This window comes from Stegastes partitus, unplaced genomic scaffold (assembly GCF_000690725.1).
Source record: "Stegastes partitus isolate 25-593 unplaced genomic scaffold, Stegastes_partitus-1.0.2 Scaffold8, whole genome shotgun sequence".
Taxonomy (NCBI): domain Eukaryota; kingdom Metazoa; phylum Chordata; class Actinopteri; family Pomacentridae; genus Stegastes; species Stegastes partitus.
The window spans coordinates 545,788-567,759 of record NW_007577739.1 but is presented as its reverse complement, the minus strand read 5'-3'; the positions used below and the strand labels follow the sequence as shown (position 1 = coordinate 567,759).

At 43.2% G+C, this 21,972-nt stretch overlaps 3 protein-coding genes across 6 annotated transcripts; all 3 read left to right on the top strand.

Annotated features, from left to right (window-relative positions):
• The first annotated feature begins 844 nt into the window (after window positions 1-844).
• mlh3 (mutL homolog 3 (E. coli)) lies at window positions 845-7,058 on the top strand. 3 transcript variants are annotated; one of them, XM_008282948.1, is made up of 12 exons: window positions 850-3,531; window positions 3,690-3,791; window positions 3,880-3,959; window positions 4,103-4,207; window positions 4,284-4,368; window positions 4,446-4,514; window positions 4,624-4,732; window positions 6,099-6,258; window positions 6,368-6,391; window positions 6,487-6,565; window positions 6,678-6,829; window positions 6,925-7,058. In XM_008282948.1, the coding sequence occupies exons 1-12, from the start codon at window positions 990-992 to the stop codon at window positions 6,994-6,996; spliced, it is 3,579 nt and encodes a 1,192-aa protein (XP_008281170.1). In that variant the 5' UTR covers window positions 850-989; the 3' UTR covers window positions 6,997-7,058. The 3 variants fall into 3 exon arrangements, with proteins under 3 accessions (XP_008281160.1, XP_008281170.1, XP_008281152.1); XM_008282930.1 differs by lacking the exon at window positions 3,690-3,791 and having other exon boundaries at window positions 851-3,531; XM_008282938.1 differs by lacking the exons at window positions 3,690-3,791; window positions 6,678-6,829; window positions 6,925-7,058 and having other exon boundaries at window positions 845-3,531; window positions 6,368-6,557.
• Window positions 7,059-11,327: 4,269 nt separating this feature from the next.
• fosaa (v-fos FBJ murine osteosarcoma viral oncogene homolog Aa) lies at window positions 11,328-14,077 on the top strand. Its single transcript, XM_008282918.1, has 4 exons — window positions 11,328-11,465; window positions 12,158-12,385; window positions 12,707-12,814; window positions 12,914-14,077. Exons 1-4 carry the CDS (start codon window positions 11,328-11,330, stop codon window positions 13,580-13,582), a joined length of 1,143 nt encoding a protein of 380 aa, XP_008281140.1. The 3' UTR covers window positions 13,583-14,077.
• Window positions 14,078-16,138: 2,061 nt separating this feature from the next.
• LOC103358080 (jun dimerization protein 2-like) lies at window positions 16,139-21,757 on the top strand. 2 transcript variants are annotated; one of them, XM_008282898.1, is made up of 3 exons: window positions 16,139-16,280; window positions 18,935-19,152; window positions 21,561-21,756. In XM_008282898.1, exons 1-3 carry the CDS (start codon window positions 16,193-16,195, stop codon window positions 21,684-21,686), a joined length of 432 nt encoding a protein of 143 aa, XP_008281120.1. In that variant the 5' UTR covers window positions 16,139-16,192; the 3' UTR covers window positions 21,687-21,756. The 2 variants fall into 2 exon arrangements, with proteins under 2 accessions (XP_008281120.1, XP_008281128.1); XM_008282906.1 differs by lacking the exon at window positions 16,139-16,280 and adding an exon at window positions 17,812-18,557 and having other exon boundaries at window positions 21,561-21,757.
• Window positions 21,758-21,972: the final 215 nt, after the last annotated feature.

The following is a 21,972-nucleotide window of genomic DNA, read 5'->3' as shown; positions in this document are numbered from 1 at the left end:
TTCGCAGCACAGGTGTACACAATTAAATTAATGATGCTGAATTCCATTTAGCTGCTCTGGTTTCATGTTAATGCATTATGCATGCTGACTTACTGTCACATCATAATTTACAATTCAGTAGCTAATAACACCTTTACTATTCTACTGTGACAAGTCAAAAATATCTGTTGTAAGAAAAAAAAAGAAAAAAGAAGATTGAGCTCACAGGCCTACATTTACTTATGAGGTTTAGGTATAACCAGTCGTGCAGTGGGGCAAATTAATGGTTAAAAATATGAATGAAATGGATGCATCGACTTTTTAAATGCAGGAAAGGCTACAAACCACTGTCTGGGTCTGTAAACACATGAGATAACTCACTCCGTACAGCAGGTGGCGATAAAACATGGCGCCTATTTGGGAACTGTCTAGAAAAGGTGTGGAAATGATGTGTTTGTGTCAACTCGGGAATCAGGGACTTCTACTTAAAAGCCAAATGTAAACGTATCCAGGAGAGCGCTTTCTTTAGAGGCGCATATTTTACATTGTTTATTGTGTTTATTAATCCAGTCTACAAGTTAATTATCGTATCAATATCAACACTTTTTTCTATTTGCTTTTCGGTGAAGTCTGGGAGCACGAATTGGCTAATTTTCGAGTGACCTGAACGCAGCATCAGTTCGGTCAGTCACACCAGAAGATGGCAGTGTTAGCTTTGGTTGTTAGCAGTAAGCAGCTAAGGGTAGCTCTTGTTGTACAATGTTGACTGTACACAACAGCAAGGTTGTTGTTGTTATTTTTGGCATGGGTTTGCTAACGTTTATTTTATCGGACTGTATTTTAATGTGTCGTGGTCAAAAAGTTTAATTTTGAAGCCACGAAAGTATGAAAGCTTCAAGGTAGCGTACGTTAGCCAGTTAGCAACGGTCAGTTTAACGGCAGCTAGCTAACTTAGTACTCCAAGTCAGTGCACGTAAAGAAGTAAACATGCCAGGAGAGCTGAATTAATCATGATAAAGTGTTTGCCTGTTGAGCTCCAGGGGAAACTCCGCTCCGGTGTTGCCATCCCTTCCCTTCAGCAGTGCGTAGAGGAGCTTATTCTGAACAGCATCGATGCCGGGGCGACCTGTGTGGGAGTCAGGATGGACATGGACGCTTTTAAAGTCCAGGTAATAGACAACGGTGCAGGGGTGAGCGCCGAGGATATGGAGTGTGTGGGAAGCAGATACTACACGAGCAAATGCAGCTCTGTGGACGACCTGGACAACCTCAGGTGGTACGGTTTCAGAGGAGAAGCCTTGGCCAGTATGGTGTCTTTAGCCACTCTTGTTGAAATCTCATCTCGGACCAGATCATCAGTGAAAACACACGTTAAAATGTTCAAGGATGGCAAAGGATTGGATGTGTTCGAAGCGGAGAATGCTCGACCTTCTGCAGGAACAACTGTCATCATCTGTAACTTCTTCCACAACATGCCAGTCCGGAGGAAGAGGGTCGATGCCGTCCTGGAGGGTGAGAGGATCAGACACAGATTGGAGGCAGTTTCCCTGATGCACCCCTCAGTGTCCTTCACCCTGAAGAACGACTGCACAGGAGCCATGATGGTGCAGCTTCCTAAAGCCAGAAACACCTATCACAGGTTTGTTCAGATCCACGGCCTCGCACGAGCAGAGAAACTGGGAGAAATCAGCCACGCACACAAGCAGTTTGAGGTGATGGGCCACCTCGGCAAAGAGGGCCACTACAACAACAGCTTGCAGTTCCTGTATGTAAACGACAGGCTGCTGTTGAAAACACGGATCCACAAGCTGTTGAACTTTCTCCTGCGCAGATTAAGCAGCTCAAGCCAGAAAAGTGACGCCTCAGATGGGCCGTCGGTCATCAGGAGTCCAAAACACAAACGAAGCCAGGAGCTGTATGGGGTCTACATCATCAATATTAAATGTGCTTACTCAGAGTATGACATTTGTCTTGAGCCTGCCAAAACTCTAATCGAGTTCAAAGATTGGGATGGGATTTTGCTCTGTGTAGAAGAAGCAGTGAAAGCTTTTCTGAGCAGGGAGAATTTGGTGGCTGTACTCTCTCAAGATGACTTGGATTATGTATCTCCACAAGTGTTTGGCGCCGATATAACAGAACAAGAAGAGACTAAAAAAGGTGGCTTAGAATCTGTTGGTGCTTCTTCCCTGGATTGCAGCATTGGAGTGAAACTGGCATCTGGGTCTGTTCATCGTAGGCACGCAGACGTCAGTGTGTGTACAGATTCTTGCCTGATGGAGTGCACGGCAGATGAGACTGATCAACAAGGGCAGAAAAGGACAACTGCAGATGAACTGGGAAAGATACAGAGCAAAAAATATGTAAATAAAGGATGTATAGAGGAGCCACAGTGTGATCCGGCTACACTGGAGCCTGCATCGCATACTAACAATGACGAGGAGCAAGTATTTAGTGAAAGCGATAAAATGTTATATATGTCAGATGGGCTCGATGGTGTAGTTTCTGAAGACAGAGAGATCCTGACAAACAGTGCTGCCTCAATAAGCAATGTACATTCACTCCTTATTAAACAGCCTGATTTAAACCGTATTGAGCCGACAGTACCAGATTACCAAAGCTATGAACGGACTGTAATAAGTAACAGAAGGATCGGTTTGTCAGACCCATACATCCATGAAAGCCTCCACACTCAGAGTCTCTCCCAAACCAACAGCAAAGTACATCAGGAGCAAGATTTAACTGTGAAACATGGAGAAGGATCCGTGGCATCAAAACGCAAAATCTCACTGCATGCAGGCCACGATGGATCTTCTCAGAAACTGTCATCTGCTGCTATCGTCCCCTCAAAAATCCCCAAAGTAATTTCTTATCAGAAGTTATCCACCTATAAGGAGTCTTGCTCTCTCGACAGGTTTAGAAGAATGTATGTTAAATCTGATGAACATAAATTACCGAATCATCTTGAGGCGCAGAACAACAACAGACCTCCTCAGACAGACAGCTTTGTTCTGAATCCTAAAAATACATTAGCTTGTCAGGAAGATCAGCGACATGGTGATGTGACAGAGACTCAAGAGGGAGACGAGACACAGAGCAGCTCCCAAAGCTTAGCTGTCACCAAGCTAAAACCAGCCTCAGCTCAGAGTAAAGGTAAAAAATCTTTGGCGGCTAAGCTCTGCCATTTAAAGCAACACACCACAGAGGATCCAGAAGTATCACTACACATGTCCAGGACTACCTCAGAGGAAAATGTCTGTCTCAGTAGCGGTAGTGATGCTATCCAAGAGGGCAATGACAGTGAGAATCCCTGTGACCCTGCACCGAATCTCCAGCTGGACTTGGGCTGCAGCACAGATCCTCAACTGGATGAACAGGAAGCGGATCCAACATCAAGCGACTGGCTTCATCACTACGACACGTCTGTTGGAAAGACAGTTTACGTCAACAGAGTGACCGGGCTCAGCAGATATGAGGAGCCAGCGACAGAAGAAACACAAGTGCGCTGTACATCTGATGTCACGAATATGGCAGTTAGTGTCATGTCTGAAATGGGTGAGTTAATTAGAGGTGTCATAGTAAGTCAGCCAGAAATACCTTCACTGTCATTGATTTAACCCAAAAAATGAATCTACAGTTTGAGACATTTTAGTGGTGTCATGTGACTAAAGTCCTCCTGTTTACTGTCGTGTCCCTGTTGCTTGGAACTGTAGGGATGGAATACAGGTGTTACCCATTTCAGGTGGATCTAGTGTTGCCTTTCCTGCCTAAATCCAGGCCAGACAGAGTGATTAGCTCAGGGCCTGATTACAGAGGTACCCCACAGACACGTCAGGCTGTAGACTGTCAAGGTTCTAACCCACACAAAATACAATCTGATGTTCCTCTTGTTCGTCTTTGCAGATGACGTCGGTGAGAGCAGCAACTCACTTTCGTCATTGTACTCAAAATGGAATAATCCAGTGTTTGTCCGCCCTCCAATGGTAAACACGTGTACTTTTTTGCATTACAGTCGACTTTTGCTTTTTAAAAATCTGTTCTAAAGGGTAGTATTGTAAAACAAATTCAGATTCCATGCCAATGTTTGTCTTTTACACTGCGTCATCATGAACACTACCGTCAACAGGTCGGCGTGGATATTTCCAGCGGACAAGCTGACGAATTGGCCGTGAAGATCCACAACATCCTGTTTCCGTACCGCTTCTCTAAAGCCATGATTCACTCGATGAAGGCAAGTTCATCCTTTAACCACCTTGACAAATCTGAATGAAATGATGTTATAAAACTGGTCTCCAATTGCCTCATAGGTTATTCACCAAGTGGATAAAAAGTTCCTCGCATGCCTCATCAATACAAGAGACGAGGAGTCAGGGGCACACACTGAAACGGAAGGTATGGACGGAAGCTTCTTCGTCTGTCGGTTTCCTGACTCTTTGTGCACATTTGTACATTTGCTTTTGCACTCCCAGGAAACCTTTTGGTGCTGGTGGATCAACACGCCGCACACGAGAGAGTTCGGCTTGAAAATTTAATTGCAGGTAAAAAAAAAAAACGAGTGTTAATATTGTCAGTGAAATATAAAATGAATAAAGCTGCTGTTGGGATCCTGATTTGATTCTACCGTTATAACTATTTGTGCTGTCGTAGATTCATATGAGGACGATCCAGATGCCCAGGGGGAGAGACGTCTGTGTTCGTCAACCATTTTGCCGCCTCTTGAGATCAGCGTGTCCGAGGAGGAGCTCAGGCTGCTCAGGTGAGGTCACGAGTCTACTGTGTACAAGCAAAGGAGAATATCAGTAAAAGACAGATAGATACTTAACATTTCACTTTGGCCAGCCCTGTATCGGCAAATATAGGCAAAAGCAGCGTTACATCGAACCAACTTTAAAGTAATAAGGGATTATATTCATAGAAACCCTCTAAATATATAACTTTGATAAACAGAGATGAGTTTTTAGGGGTTTAATGAAAGACTAGAGAGGGATTAAACAACACTATGATCAAAGGGTGGATGCAGTGATACAGCCGTCTGTGTTCATTTTGTGGCAACCAACAGTATATTAAGAGTGTTTGTCAGATTTCCTGCAAGGCCACAATTACATCTACAAACCTAAATTCAAAGTTTGTTTACGTTGACTGTGTTTTTCTTGTAATTGGAAGCGTCAGAAAGTCCCGTCAGCACCGCGTCTTTAGGTGAACAGGCTAAAGGGAGTTTTCAGACAATCGAAAGACTAAGGAAAGGAGCATGTGTAAGCATGTTTATTGCTTTGGACAGGAGGGTTCTATAGTTGCCACGATCTTTTTCAATAAGGTGATATCCTGGAGCTGTGAGGGAAACTTTGTGATTTCTGATCTACTTTCCTTGATCATGTGAGACTTAACAGATGATAACACACCTACCACAGAAACTTAATGTTCAGCTTATATCATATAAAACAAACTAAACTATCCCCTAGCTAGTGTCACAACCCGGCAAATAGGTTATGACAAAAGAGGGGAGACGATGCAGGTATTGCCAGAAGAAAAGTGTTATCTTTTATTAATACCACCAAAGTGAGATGTGTAAGACTGTGATAGTAGTTGTGTAGGTGCAGATGCCTGAATGTGACGTTTGCGAGGTGTTGTCTGATGTAGAGTCACAAACCAAAATGACAGCGTGGCCGTAAATCACAAGCATGACGATAGAGAGCAGGAGCTGAGGGGTTGGCCCTTTTGTAGCCTGGGAGTGCTGAGTGCAGGTAGGACCACCCACTCAGTCTCCAGCAGTTTAAGGACCTGAGGAAGCAGAGAAAACACAGACAGCCAATGTGCCCAACCAACATACAAGGTGGGGCCGTCACACTAGCAGCTAAACTTCAAATGATGAAACCATCCTTCACCATCGCTGAGTGCTTCCTCGCCTCCATGACTCGAGGATGTTACTGTGATTTTCATCAAACTGCACCACAACATTTGAGGCTCTTTAGACTGGTACCTACAGCTGGTCCAACCACAGTTATTTTTGAAAATTTTGTGTCTTTTGTTTGTTTTCTTTCTAAAATGTCTTACTACATATAACATCACAGTGTTATTTGGCAAGCAGCTAAGTGCTAACATCCTGTGCACTCGTCTTCCTGCAGGTCTTGTCAGCCACATTTGAGGAGTTTGGGCCTGGAGGTAACTTTCTCACAGGCAGCAGATCCACGAGTGTTTGTAGGGAAAGTTCCGTTGTGCTTCACGGAAAAAGAGAGCAACGAGCTCCGGCGAGGACGACCGTCTGTTATCAAGCCTGTTGTTGAGGTAAGACTCGTGAAACCTCAGTATTGAGAATATTTACTATATAAAGCCAAGTAAGGTTTTCACAGCTCTGTTCCCTTCTGTTTGTCACTGTGGCTTTATCTCACATCAGGAGTATCTTCGAGAGCAGATTGAGGTAAGCTTGGTCCTATCAGAGCAGCTCCTAAACCTCTGTGGTGCAGAAAGCATCTTCCAGTTGAATCAAGTGTAACGTACATTTTCATTTTCCAGCTACTACGCTCAGCAGGTAGAGTGAGAGGAACTTTGCCTCTCACTGTTCTCAAAGTGCTCGCCTCGCTAGCGTGCCACGGTAAAGATGAATTACTTCTCTTTGTCCTTGAATCTTTTTTTTTTTGTGTAATGATGAGCGTGTAATTTTTTTTATACCTGATATTTTTTTTATACACGTGTTAATGAAACAGGTGCCATCAAGTTCAACGACACTCTAAGCAGAGATGAATGCTGCAGCTTGGTAGCGTCCTTGTCTTCCTGCCAGCTGCCTTTCCAGTGCGCTCACGGCCGTCCATCGATCGCTCCCCTTGTGGACATCCTTCATTTGGACAAAGACCAGAAGGTACGAGAATGTAGTAGAACATCTAAACTTGTACTAAACGTGGTATTCAAGGCGATGTCCAGCACAGCAGTCTGACAGCATTCTCGTCCCTGCAGGAATCAGAGAAACCAAACATCCAGAAGCTGAGGAGAATGTACAAAGCATGGCAACTCTATGGACATAGATAAGTGGGTGTGTATTTTATTTTAAATATGTATTTTAATACCAAATAAATGAAATCCAACTCATACAAATGGCTCGAATGTTCAAGTTTCCCCTAAAGTCCTGTGGTTGTTCTTTTCTTTTATGCTCAGCCAACTGTAAATTCCTCGGGAAGTATTTATATACACGTTGACAGATAAGAATAACAGTCATTTTGTAAGTACCCAAAAAGAGGAAACACTAAAATAAACTGAAGAAATGTGATGCATCATCAGAGGAACAGTAAAAGGCACGACCACGTGAATGTTCCGAAACCTGATGAGCCACTTGGTGATTAAGCAATTTGCGCTTAAACGTTTATTCATTTAGCTGTCGGTGTCAAACAGCACATTGAGATGATGCTGACGAGATATGATGGGCGGTTTAAACTGTCAGCGCTGTGTTTCTTTACCACTGTAGTCAACTTGGAGGAGCTCACTCTGTATGTATATACTAGTGTATATAAAGTACAAACCTGTTTTTCCTTTTATTCCCCATATGAGGTCCTGCTTTTGTGCATGCAGACACTTAAAGACCCCCCTCCAATGGAAATCGCTTTACAGGATAAAAGAATAAAAGCAACTAATACAAAAATAGACTGAGCAAAAATACAAGCAAGCAGATAAAAACAGCACAAGATATAACATGAAGGTTTAAGTAAGAAAAGCAGAGCGAAACAGGTGAGTTTTCGGTTTGGATTTGAAAATTACCGGGTCTGTGGTGTCACAGATGTGTTGTGGGGGGAGTTCCAGAGGGTGGGGCGGCAACAGAGAAGGTCCAATCCCCCCAGGTTCGGTGCTCGGTCCTGGGAACGATCAGGAGGTTGGTATTAGTGGAGCGGAGGGTACATGAAGGGGTGGAGCATGTCTCTGAGGTAAGAGGGGGGAGGACTGGTTGTGGAGTGCTTTATTACAGTAAATGATGCAAACCAATTATCAGACTACACAAACATCTTTAACATCCTCTTGCAAATACACAAAATATCAGACGGATGCTCCAGCACCTTGTTTCACACCCTGAAAGCCCCCCTCAAGTACAGCAGAAGCAGGAGGTTAAAGGAGAGGCACTGTGATATTAAAATGTGGTTTAATGCGATGCTTAATGGCAAATCTGGATGCTTTAAAAGTCGATCCCAAAGTGATGTGAACAGGTCTGAACGTATGTCCTTGATGCTGCTATAATTCAGTCCAGTGTTAATCATAAAAACATGTGACCTCAGTCACCCAACAGATCCAAACCACTGACTCAGATCTGTGACACTGTCTCCATGGTGTGTGCAGCAAACCCAACTTTCAGAATTTAACAAAAAAAAAGAAGAAGAAGAAGAAGAAAAGGCCTCGTCTTCATCTTTGTCCTATGCTTTCGATGATCCTTCCTAAAATCACTACAAGAAATTCCTTTCTTTTACTCCCCATAACATGCGCTGTTAGTAAAACTGTGTACAGACATGCTGAGGTTAACTGGTGATTCTAAATTATCTGTAGGTGTGAATGTGAGTGTGCTTGTTGTATATCCAGGATGTCCCCTGCTGGGACAGGCTCAGGCCCCCTGTGACCCTACAGAGGATTAACCAGTGTATAGAAACACTGATTAATGGATGGATGGATACAAAGCATTAGACAAATAAGGGTTTAATCTCAGTAATGAAAGACTTGCTTTTATTGCACTGAACTCCTGCTGGGCTGCAAGGTGGAGAGGTGGTTAGCACCATCGCCTCGCAGCAAGAAGGTTGCATTCCGGTGTGGACAACTGAGATCTTTCTGCGTGGAGTCTCCATGTTCTCCCCGTGCAGCGTGGGTTCTCTCCGGGTTCTCCGGCTTTCCCACACAGTGCAAAAACATGTTGAGGTTAATTGGTGATTCTAAATTGTCCGTAGGTGTGAATGTGAGTGTGCTTGGTTGTCTGTCTCTAAGTGTAGCCCTGTGATAGACTGGTTACCTGTCCAGGTGAACCTGCCTTCACCCTGAGTCAGCTGGGATAGACTCCAGCCCCCCATGACCCTAGTGAGGATTAATATGTCTGTGAAGATTCTCAGTCATCCAAGTCATGGTTATTCTGGTAGATTAATCATAGCAACTGGACAACAAACTCAAGCAAGTCCAGTGATTAATCTACCAGAATTAAGCGGTGTATAGATGATGGATGGATGAACTCCTGCTGTGAGGCCTGTGTTTTATTTTATAGCAAATATAAATTGTTTCTGTGTAAATCAGTTCCTGTGATGCTTAAATCTATGAATGGACTGAATATAGTCATTTCAGCAGCATCTTATGAGCTTTGACCTGTAAAAACAGCGAGTTAACTGAATTATTCAGTCAGTTTAAGATACTGACGCGAGTCAATTAGTCCTTCAAATATTATTATAATCACAGACAGACTTTCTTTCCTGATATATAATCCCCGTTTAAGCACTTAGTCGTGTATTTGACATGAAGAACTTTCAGCTGCTGAAAGCATTTTTAAAATGTGACAACGTGTCAGACAGTTTCCAGTTACTTTATATTCGGTGTACAAAGAAACGTAAAGAGACACACGGGATTTGATATATTTTCAAATCAAATCAAGTTTATTGTCATTTTGCTGCACGTACACAGTAGTGCAGGCGAGATGAGAGAGCGTCTCCTCAGGATCCAATAACTTAAAGCGATTTAACTGGATCAGCAGTTCAGCGTTCTGACAGCTGGTGGAATGAAGCTGTTGATCATTCTGGAGGTTCTTCCTTTAACGCTCCGGAAACGTTTGCCTGATGGCAGCAGTTCAGACAGTTTGTGGAGAGGCTGTGAGGAGACAATGTTCAATGTCCTGCTCCTGCAGCAGCAACATACAGCGAGCTTTCATTGTGAATAAAAACTACAAAATAAAGACTCTCAGGAGGGTTTTAACTCTTAATGCTGGAAAGTCTGCTTGGATTCTAATTTCTTTAAAAACTGAATGAGTTAAATACACTTTTAGCTACAGATTAATTCATTGTTTTAATTCAGAAGACCTCAAATCAGACACCGAATGTTGGTAAGATTAAGATTATTTAAAGATAAAAACAATTGCAATTGACAAAACTTCTGTATTTACACTTAGTTAACAAGAAAAGATTAATTCCACTAACATTCTGCTTGATGCTTTACAGTGTTGTTTCTCATTTTAAACAAGCGTGAATAGAAGTCATGTCATTAAATCATCATGTTTGAATCATTGAAGTGACATTTCCACCTCTGTTGTGTTCTGTAATTTAAGTTTCCCTTAACTTTCCCCTTAACTGCTGAATCCACCTCTTCACTAAACCATCATGAGTCATGCCTTGGTGAAGCACTTCTCAGGTGTGTGATCTGCACAGTTACAGTGTGTTTGGTGACAGAACCCAGCAGACTGTCTGGATGCTGCTGCTGCAGCCTTATTGTGAAGGATGCTGCTCGGATCAACCCCCCCTCCTCCTCCTTCTCCTCCTCTCCTCCTCATCCCCCACAGTTCCGGGTCATGCCACGTGACTCGCCCGCCCCCACATGTGCAGCCTCTCCTCCTCACCTCCATCTCCCAAGTAAACAATTCAGCATCATTTCATTATGTCTGCTAACAGTCTCCGATTCTTATCTTTGGGGGCTGTGCGGAGCGCGCCGAGGAATGTCTGTCACACTGTTCAGAAACGTGTTTCACAGAGATGGGATGGAGTCAGGAGAGAAGGGGGACTCATTTTGGAGGAATTAAAGGGGATAAACATGCAGTTTGTTGTTAAAAATGCTCGTTGCAAAAACGTGCCCACTTGACCTTGGTGCCAAAAAAACAACAACAACAACACAAAACCAGCGCGCTTGACTTGCGCTTAACGCACATGGATTTTACCCTTGAACGCACCCGAACATTAACTTTCCGTCGCCCATGAAACGGTTACATTTTTGTATTTATAAATAGACTCACGTTTCTCATCCCATATTGCATTAATGAGAAGCCGATATTTATGAATGGAGCTTTTTTTTTTCTTTTTGCGCACATTTACGCAAAAATAATCTGTTAAATATCTCTCATATTCCTGCGCAAAAAATGTCAAAATAATGATCTTGTACAGCAAAATGTAGGCCCGTGTGGCTGTCGAGTCTGACCCCCTCCCCTCCCTCCCCTCCGCCGATGGTACAGTCTTGGTTCATTCATAAAATTCTAGCAGAGCATAAAAGGAGGGGCTTGCATCCTAGTCGTCCAGTTACCAGGTATATACCTGGAGAACAGACCCGAGCCGCTCTGCCCAGCGGAAGGCCACACTCATATTTGTCATTGATCAGGACTTGTGTGTGTGTGTGTTTTTTTTTTATTTCCTTCCTTCCTGCTGGTGATGTACCACAACAATCTGACGCCTGACATGGATTCAGTCTCTCCCACCTGCCGGACAGAGTCTCCTGTCGGGACACTGAGCCAGAAGACGCCAGAGGAGGCGAGCTCTCCTGCCTCCTCCTCAGAGAGCAATGCAAAGGTATGAATGGGCTTTCTTGATCATTTATTCATCATTGCAACTCGGGGAGGGGGGGCACCAGAGCAGATGAGCACATTCAGCATCCCCCCCCCCCCTCATTTTTCTTTCTTTTTTTAATAGACTGACTGGCTTTTCATCTCGGCGGTGGGGGGAGGGGGGGCTGATTGATAAGATTTTAATTAACTGCTTCGTTGTTAAAAACGTCATTATTGTTTTTCCTCATTATTATAACACGGGGATGCGTTTGATATGTAACTGGAGCGCAGGAATCAGCTGCGAGGTGGAGGGGAGAAGGGAGAAAAAATGTGACAAAAGCAGCTCGGTGGGTTGGATTGTTATGATTCCGACGTCCTGGGACCAAATGTGAGCGTGTCGATGCAGCGGTTCATTGAGAAAAATAAATCCATTCAGGAGACTCCACAGCATCCCTGCGTCAGTGTTGACGTCAGAAACAATGATAAAGTCAAATATTGATCTGGAGAAGGGCTATTTCTGGTTGGGGGTATATTTCAAGAAAAGATCAACCAAATGCAGGGCAGCTTCTGCTTTAAGCTGCAAGAAAGAAAAAAAAAACAACATGTAGGTTTTTTATTTATTGCTGGTTGATCACAGTGAGATCCACTTTAAACCTCTGCTGTCTTGTATTGTCGTCCCTCATTGTGGATTATTTCCCTTTTTTTTGTTTTTTGCAGGAGGTCTGCCATGACATGAGCGCGCAAGACACTCCGTTTGTTCCAACAGTTACAGCAATTTCCTCTACCCCAGATTTCCAGTGGATGGTCCAGCCTACAATTATTACATCTGTCTCCCCGTCTCTGGGCAGCAAGCAAGCCAATGAACCGCAAAGCTCTCACCAGGCAACACCCAAAGCAGGCGGGAATAAGGGAAAAAATGCTGTCAGAAAGGGAAAAGCGGAGCAGGTAGGTTAGCTCAGATGGAGTCCACCTGCTATTGGTCAGGATAGAGTGGATTTACATATGCCAATCTGAATTCCTTGTGTGCAACGGTGCTATTGTGCATGCTCCTCTGGTGCCGTGTGCCGGCTGTGTGCCTTCCTTAGGCGCTCAATTTATATTCAGGTCACAGCAAGTCTGCAACAATGGTCTATTTTTAGACGCATTGCAGCGAAACATGCTTTTGCCATTCTTCAGAGGGCGAACTGGGAGCGGATGTAGTGGATTAAGGGATGAAATGGCTGGATCCTTCAAGGTAATAACTGAATTATTTCCTTTGCATCCCAGCTGTCTCCAGAGGAGGAGGAGAAAAAGAGGATAAGAAGGGAGAGGAATAAAATGGCCGCAGCCAAGTGTCGCAACAGACGGAGGGAGCTGACAGATACTCTGCAAGCTGTAAGTAAACAGTGATCCATTCACTCAGCTGTCATTTGCACCTCCTTGTTTCTGTGTGTTGTCCCCTGTGGATGATTCTGGATGTCGATCTATCTGAAGGAGACAGACAAGCTGGAGGAGGAAAAGGCGGCGCTGGAGACGGAAATAGCCAACCTCCTCAAAGAGAAAGAAAGGCTCGAATTTATCCTTGCTACGCATAAACCGGTGTGCCAGATGTCAGAAGAGCTCGAGTCTATTTTCCAGGAGCCCGCGGGGTCCCCGGAGCTGCCGCCCAGTCCTGACGAGGACAGACTTCCAGAGGATGGCATCCAGGAGGCTCCTTCACTCCAGGACATGGACATCCCCAGTGATCCGTCCACAGCCATCTCCGGGAACTCCAATATCTTGCTGTGCGCCAGTGCTGAAATCAACATCTGCGATCTGGAGCCCTCTCTGGACATTAAGGAGGGGCTGCTGGACAATATGCTGCCCAGCCTGGAGGAGAAAACCCCCATGGAGACGGCTCGCTCCGTGCCAGACATAGACCTGAGCAGCTCTCTGGGGGTGTCGGACTGGGAGACCCTGTACAAGTCTGTTTCCAGCGACCTGGAGCCTCTCAGCACCCCCGTGGTGACCTCCACCCCCACCTGCAGCAGCTACCTGTCGGTGTTCACGTTCGCGTGTCCTGAGCTGGACTCGCTCACAGAGGGACTAGACAGCCATAAAGGCGGAGGAAGCAAGAGCGAATCGGTCGACATCCTCAACTCTCCGACTATCTTAGCCTTATAATCAGCAGAGGGAAGCGACCCGTGTGATCTCTCTGGTGTCTCTGTTTGCAGGTTCCTGACTCTGAGGTGACATGAACAACGTATGCCAGAGGATGCCGTAACACTTCAAGGAGTACGTTCATGAAATGTCTTGTGTGTGACTAAGCAAACGTATAAACTTTCTCCAGATACATAGCCAACAGAGTGATGTAGCTAAAAGCATGGCTTTTAATTTAACCGGAGGGACTGAAGTAAGTTTTGATTTTAAAACGCATGCTGAGAAATTCCAAATAATTTTCAAAGCTCATATATATCTGATCTGTTCCTAGATCTAAGGTGTAACGTGGAATTTACCGTGACAGTATGGTTTTGTGTTTTTTGGTGTCAATAGTGTATTGATTGCTGTAAATGTTGTATTTACATATTCATCTATGTTCAGTAACTACATACCTCAATGTCATCGACTGTGGTTTGACCTCATTGTTAAAATGTTGAAAGTTTTCCATGAAAACATCCAGTGCTATATACTATATATATATAGATATATATATATATATCTTATCAAGATGTAACTTATGATTTATTTTTTTACCTTTCAGATTTTGACTTATTTGTTAAATTTAAAAATGAGTAAAAAATGGGCATCGATTGCTTATCTATGCTGCTGAATAATTACAATAAATCTACGTTCACAGTGGTGGTTGGTGTCTTTAAGAGATGAATGAGGCGTGCGCAGGTTAAACCAGGATAAGACGCCCCCCTCAGGAACAATGTCTGCTTCTTTAAGAATATATATATGAAGCGCAAAAACAGAGAACTACATTTTTGTAGACTTTCAGAAAACATGTTTTTGTTGTTGTTTACTTGAGATAATATCAATCAAACTGAAGTCGAGTGGATGTGACTCAGTAGAAATGACAAAAATAGAGATAGCTTAAGTTTAATTGATGTTGTCTCAGGTAGATGATGGAACAGTGGGTTTTCTGAAGGCTTGTGAAGATGGACTTATCTGTTTTTGCAAATTAACTCTTCATATTTAGAACATCAGTGGCATAATAAAGGCTTAAATTAGCGGATTCAGAGATTAATTCAATCATAGCATATTTTAAAATTACATGTAGGATCTCTGAAAAAGTGTATCTTTCCCCAGCAGCTGGGGCAGAAGACGCCCCTGGTGGTAATCATACCTCATGAGACATTTTAATCTGCACACACAGAAATGATTTATGATTGTTTTGAAATTGAATTGATGGACCCAAAACGAATCGATGAGGAGATTGTAACCTCATTACAACATTTTATTATCGCGGATATTTCAACTACTGAAATAAAAACAGAGAAGCCTCCTCGTACACTTCCACAAAAATAATATTTAATTTTTGTTCAAACCTTCATACGACTCTAAGAGTAAAGAATTATGTGTATGCCCTAATTTAAAAAAAAAAAAACCCACAGCGAGTTATTTATAGATATTTAATTAACATATCTTAAAAGCACTTCTTCTTTTTACTCCCTCAGACCAGAAAATGATTTTAACGCTTTGAATTACCAAGGTCACTACCATCCAAGAAAAGACCTGAAGCAAGAATAGACTAAATGTAGCGGTCAGGAGTGGATTTACCCGACACCCAGAAGAACGGAGGTGCTGAGTGAAACCGAAAAGGGTTCATCGTAGTGATGCCGTGGAGGAACCACACAACCCTTCTTTAACAAGATAAATAAAAACTTTTAAAAGAAAACTCCTCCTTTATGCTCCATTAAAGTCGCTCCAAAGAACTCGAGCAAAAAAATTGAAGGAACTACTTTCAGGATAGAGTCTTTGTGGATCCACCTGCTTCTAATTTGATTATTAGACTTTAGAATTTGCAGCGTTCGTGGGTCCATTTTAACACATTATTATCATTCTTTTTGTTCTGGATTGCTGATCTGACAAAATCAAATCAAGTTTATTGTCATCTTGCTGTTCATACACAGTCGTACAGGCGAGATGAGAGAGGATCCAATAACTTAAAGCAATCTGAATATATCTGGATCAGCAGTTCAGCGTTCTGACAGCTTGTGGAATGAAGCTGTTGATCATTCTGGAGGTTCTTCCTTTAAGAACTAAAAAAATAAATAAAAGTAAACTACCAGATTTGAGCAACAGTGATGGCATTTCTCACCTTTTTCTGATGTTTTACAGACTAAATAACTCATGCATTGACTAAATAATCACTAGTTGCAGCTCTGATTTGATGCAACTCCAAAAAAAAAGAAAAACCAAGAAGCCTCACCTTAATAATAAAAAAGTTCTTCAATGCAAGGAAGCATTTTCTCTGAGATTATAATCTGGAAGTGTTTGTGGTATCACTATGATTTATATGAACTAACCCTGTTGATACCAGTGCTGTCCCTGCTGTGTGGATCAGTGGCTGCTCTGTGCCTCCAGTCCAGGCCTCCATGTGAGCCATGTTTCTGTCGCTGCAGCAGCTCTCTGCAGCCTCAGTGCTTCTTTATGGGAGGAGCGGCGCGACTTCCCCACTTCTGCCCCCACTATGTACTTTTTTACATCCCTGCTTACGTTTGGCTGGCATAGCCTAATTTCCGCATTCCCAAATCCTCCCAGATTGGGATCACGTTTAAAGTCGGGCTGATGCAACGGTTTCCACTTTTTAAAATCTACTCTCGACCCTCGGCTGAGCAGAAGAAAGGACATTTGTTGCACCTGGGATCAAAGTCAGGTCGGTGAGCAAAAAAAAAGAAAAAAAAAAAAGGAAAAACTTCACAAGTCGAGAGCTGAGTAATTTCTGACACAGTGGAGAGCTTATTGGCGCGCCACGCATCGGTCAGGACGAGGAGAGTTCGCGGATGTTTTTCGCTTATTCGGTGCGTTCGCCGAATTTTGGTGCGCAAACTAAACATGACATGTTGCCGAGCGTGCAGGCACAAGGATCGTTTTCTTTTGTCTGCATGCTGCATGTTAACATGAATCCCGGCGTGCACAATTTCAGAACAAAATGTTCCTGGTTTGTCGGCTCTAAACATTGGAACAAGCGCTGCGTAATGATTCTGAAAAATGCGGTTTATCTAAAACCGATCGGCCTGAAAAGCTGTAACATTTTTATCACTGCAGGTTTCTGATGGAAAGACAAAGTTACGTAAGATTAGTGCCGCACTGAGAAAAAAAAAACTTCCGCTTTCAAGTTGACCAATTCAGCAGGCTGTGCATGCTGCGCTAGTGTGCCAAGAAGTGAGCCTGTGCCAAAAAACTGATTAAAGCAAGTTCCCCAATGCCTCTGTATTATTATACCTGCTCTGTGCCATAGATTAGAACCAGGCTAGTCGTTGGAACAGCTTCAAAAGACCAGTTTAACTCATACACTTGCCAAATAGACCCCTCACTGTGACTGAAATGTTGCTCATGCATCTTAAATTTTATTGATGAAGGTTGTATTTGGAAGACTGTAGCCCACAGGATCATGGCCAAAGAGACTGTTTCCTTATATGAGATGTAAAACTCGTCTGTTAATTATGTTCTAAAGAAGGATACAAGTCAAACACATGCATCATATTGTCTCCAAACTATCATGTCTGAGTTAAACTGATCTTTTAAAGCAAGTTCCCCAACGTCTCTGTATTATTATACCTGCTCTGTGCCATAGATTATAACCAGGTGAGTCGTTTTTTACCAGTTGGAACAGCTTTAAAAGACCAGTTTAACTCTTATACTTGTCAAATAGACCCTTCACTGTGACTGAAATGTTAGATTTTATTGATGAAGGTTGTATTTAGAAGGCTATGTCCCACAGGATCATGGCCAAAGGGATTGTTAACATATAATAAATCTAAAACTCGTCTGTAAATTATGTTCTAATGAAGGACACAAGTCAAACACATGCATCATATTGTCTCCAAACTGCCTGATTGTGCTGCACACTGCCAGCATTTCTTTGGATAATTTGGGTACAAGAAGCTTAACAAAGACCGTCAGTGTCACCACAGAGACACAGTTTGGTTTATTTGCATGTTATGACTGTTTGATTCCAGTTTGTAGATTTATACAAAGTGGGAAACACACCTTAAACAAGAAGCATCAGTTTTTGGCTCTTGGATACTGAGAAGCAGCTCCAAATGCATATTTGTAAAGTAAACTGGGAGGGCGACACAAATGAGAATAACACGTCCTGATCAGGATGAGTGAACTGGTTTCCTGGGACTTTTAGGGACCGCCTATAATAAAACTAGCCTCGTAAAAAAAAACAAGCTGTTTTCATCATAATATCCAGAACCATGGTGTTCAGTTGGCTTTGTTGTTGGCTGGAGTTTATACTTTAACACAGATTTGCAGATACAACCAACCGTTTGCATTTTACCACCGCGCCAGTTTCAACATAAACGCTGTTCGTGACCATCATGTGCCTGCTGTGTGTCTTTTTGACCTTTAGTTTGGGGAAGTGCAAAACTGAAAGTTATTCCCGTGAGATTTCAATGTTGTGTTCGCTGCTCAGAGCTTAACTGAAATAAATAAACTCTCCCTTAATGTTGGAGCCGACTTCACAGATGATAACAAGTCATGCGGCTGTTTTCTAAACAGCCAATAAGTGACATTTATAAGTTTATCCCAGCAGTGTGGGATACAGATCTCTGAGTAACTGACCTTAGATCATAGTTTTTGGCTGTGTCATGTGGCTTGGAAATCCGCTGAGCTGTTGTAGTAATTTCCTGTGTCTTTGCCCGGCTTTGCTCTCACACGTTTCTCATTGTCTCTGTATCAATGAAAGCGTTCATGTCCACGTACTTGCCAGCACAAAACCCTGCTCACGTGATACTTCAGCAGCCTTTAATGTTTGTTTGGCCAAACAAAACTTGGCCCTCACAGTTAGTCTCATGTGGAGGAAACCACAGTTCGCAGGTTTTTCTTGGCGATTTTTGTTCAAATTCGTTGGAGTGAAACAGAATTTGAAACTGCTTCGTGCCGTCTTGTTCGTCTTTCTTTGGGCCTCTCGGGATTAAATAAGGTAAGCTCCTGCCACGGTTTCTGTAAATGGTAGCATATTGCTTCCAGAAAAAGTGTCAAAATAACAGAAATAACCTAATGAGCAGCAGCAGCCTCAGCATCCTGGAACAGAGCAGCAATTCATCACCCAACTGTCGGCTGGAAGGGAACGGTGCACCTTCCAGACTGTGCTGCAGGTCAAAACAAAGCACTTGCATATGTATTTGTGTCCAATTTGTTAATGTGAAATGGCTGTTTTTCTGCCCATGAAGCACGCCCCAGTGTGTGCTATAACAGGCAGAGCAGACAGGGTTTTATATGTTTGTCATTGATCTGGTTTAGTTTCCGTCTGACCATGTCTCCCTTTTTTTTTTTCTCTCCCTCTGCCTCCTACTGTAGCTGTGGTCACGACCGAGTCTGACGCGATGCCAGGACAAATCCCAGATCCCTCTGTGACTGCAGGCTCCCTGCCCAGCCTGGGCCCGCTGGCTGGGATCTCAGCCACCACGCTGACTGACAAGCTCAAATTCGGCGACCTCCAGGAGTTTGGGACGATGCTGTCACCTCTGCACTTCCTGGACAGCCTGGGGAAGAGGCCCCTAGTCATCAAAACGGAGGTAGAGGACACGTCGACACACCACTTACCCTTTAAACTAATACGAATGGTACATTTTGAGTTTTCATTTTACTTAGCTGACATTATAAGAGGTCATTTTTGTACACCAGAGTATTTACATAAGCAACATTCACACAGCATTTCAAATTAGCTTCACAGATTCTGGCTAAGTATGTGGAAAACATCCTCCATACAGTAAATCATAAACAGATTTGTTTATAGTGAAAACACCTTTGCTGTTGGAGTCATATCTTAATCAACAGGACCATCTAGTGGACACAGCGGGTCATGTTACTGGTGTTAAATGTACCGTGGGAACCCTTCACCCATAACGTTCCAGCGCAAAATATGGTCAGAGTGGCAGGAATGCTACCAGCAGATGGATTCTGATCTCTGTTGAGCTGTTAGACTGTGAGCCTGAACTTTTGTTGGCTGATAGGATGGGCAGCTTGGCCACAGCGATGCCAGTGGAGATGATGTTTGGGCTAAATTAACTTTCAGAAAGAGAGGCGAGGATACCTACATATGACATGATTAACCCCTTCAACACTAAGTGACTTTGGCTTGAAATTCATGATCAGATATGGTTTTGATTAATCACTCGTGAATTCATAAGTAGACGTCACATCATTACATATCTGGTATCAATGCAAAAAGTAGATAAGTTGATGGTTAAATATATATAGAAGTTTACTCTTTTCATATACATACAGGTGTGAAAAGGAAAAGGTAAACTTCATAATTACCAGGGGTATATGCCTGTAATGCAATCCATCCATTCATCATCTATACACCGCTTAATCCTCACTATAGGGTCGCAGGGGGCTGGAGTCTATCCCAGCTGACTCAGGGTGAAGGCAGGTTCACCTGGACAGGTAACCAGTCCATCACAGGGCTACACTTAGAGACAGACAACCAAGCACACTCACATTCACTCCTATGGACAATTTACAATCACCAATTAACCTCAACATGTGTCTGGACTGTGGGAGGAAGCTGGAGAACCCGGAGAGAACCCACGCTGCACGGGGAGAACTTGGAGACTCCACGCAGAAAGATCCCGGGTGTCCTCACCGGGACGCGAACCGGCAATGGGCCCATTATTACGACTATTTGCATCATTTATTTCATGACTGAATCGCTTGTTCACAGACGGGGATTCCCACTGATAGACAATCAAACTGAATGTAACAGAAAGTCGCCATATACCGGAGTCACTATACCGGGCTGCAGGTTGATGGGATGAAAGCCCAATCTTATCAACTATCAATAACCAAGTGGACAAAAGCTCATCAAGCGGTTGACCTCATGTGGTTAAAGTTATAAATCGTAAAACACTGATATCAAAGTTGTACAATTGCAAACCAGATCAAACAGGCTTGTACCTGGTTACAGCTACAATAAGTTTACATACGAATATGCAAGAGGCTGCAAAGTGATCGGTGGTTAGTATCGTTGCCTTGCAGCTAGAAGGTTGCCGGTTCGCATCCCGGTGAGGACACCCAGGATCTTTCTGCGTGGAGTCTCCATGTTCTCCCCGTGCAGCGTGGGTTCTCTCCAGGTTCTCCGGCTTCCTCCCACAGTCCAGAAACATGTTGAGGTTAATTGGTGATTCTAAATTGTCCGTAGGTGTGAATGTGAGTGTGCTTGGTTGTCTGTCTCTAAGTGTAGCCCTGTGATAGACTGGTTACCTGTCCAGGTGAACCTGCCTTCATCCTGAGTCAGCTGGGATAGACTCCAGCCCCCCATGACCTTAGTGAGGATTAAGCGGTGTGTAGATGATGGATGGATGGATGATTAGTTTACATACGAATATACAGCATATTTCTTATTGTTGGTAGTTGTGCTGGTTTTGATTGCATGCAGTTTAACTTTAGTCTCAGCTTAAGTTTTGGGGATATTTTTCAATGACAAATGTTTACATCATTTCACTCATCTTCAACCAGTTTTGTAACTGATGCTGTAGTGAGATGTGACAACAGAAAAAGAGGATTAACGGACACTTTGTTTTGTGATCTCATGTTGACTATGACTCATGGAGAACAACATAAATAAAAAAGTTGGGGGTAAAAAAAAAGTAAACGTGTACTCATGTACTCCTTTATTTATATTTATCCCTCTATATTTATATCTATATGCTTTTATTTTTATTCTGCTTTTACCTGATGTATGTATGTATTTATTTATTCTATCCGTTAACTGTGCTTTCCCTGTTTGTGTCTGCTTGTGTTGACTGCACCGTGGGTAGATCGCCCAAGACAAATTTCCCACGTCTGGGACAATAAAGTTAAACTTGAATCTTGAGTGGGAATGTCATATTCCCTCATACCTAATGCCAGCAGCGTTTAATGCCGTCGAAGACATCTAAAGCTTTCTCTCCTCTGCTGTTTTTCTTTTTTTCCTTTCTAGAGAGATGAAGAGGAAGAGAGGAGGAAACGGAGGCGAGAGAAAAACAAAGTGGCTGCGGCTCGATGTCGAAACAAAAAGAAGGAGAGGACAGATTATCTACAAAAGGTGAGACGTACGCCAAAATAAAATAAACGCAGCCAACAGCAAACTGTCTGCTTTTCCGACTGAGACTAAAGCTAAACACCTCGAGTCTTTTGTTATCGTTGGAGGAGGGTTAAATTTAGCCTATTGTGCGCCAAAAGTTTACGAGCTGTTCGACTGCTGACAAATTCTTGACCATTGAGTCGATCCACACCCACGTCCGCACACATCCAGTCGGCTGTGGAGACGCCGTGTGTTGGAGCACAAAAACAAAAAGAGTAGTTAGAGTGGACTGAAATTATAATGCTGCCTTTATAGTATACAGTCGTCC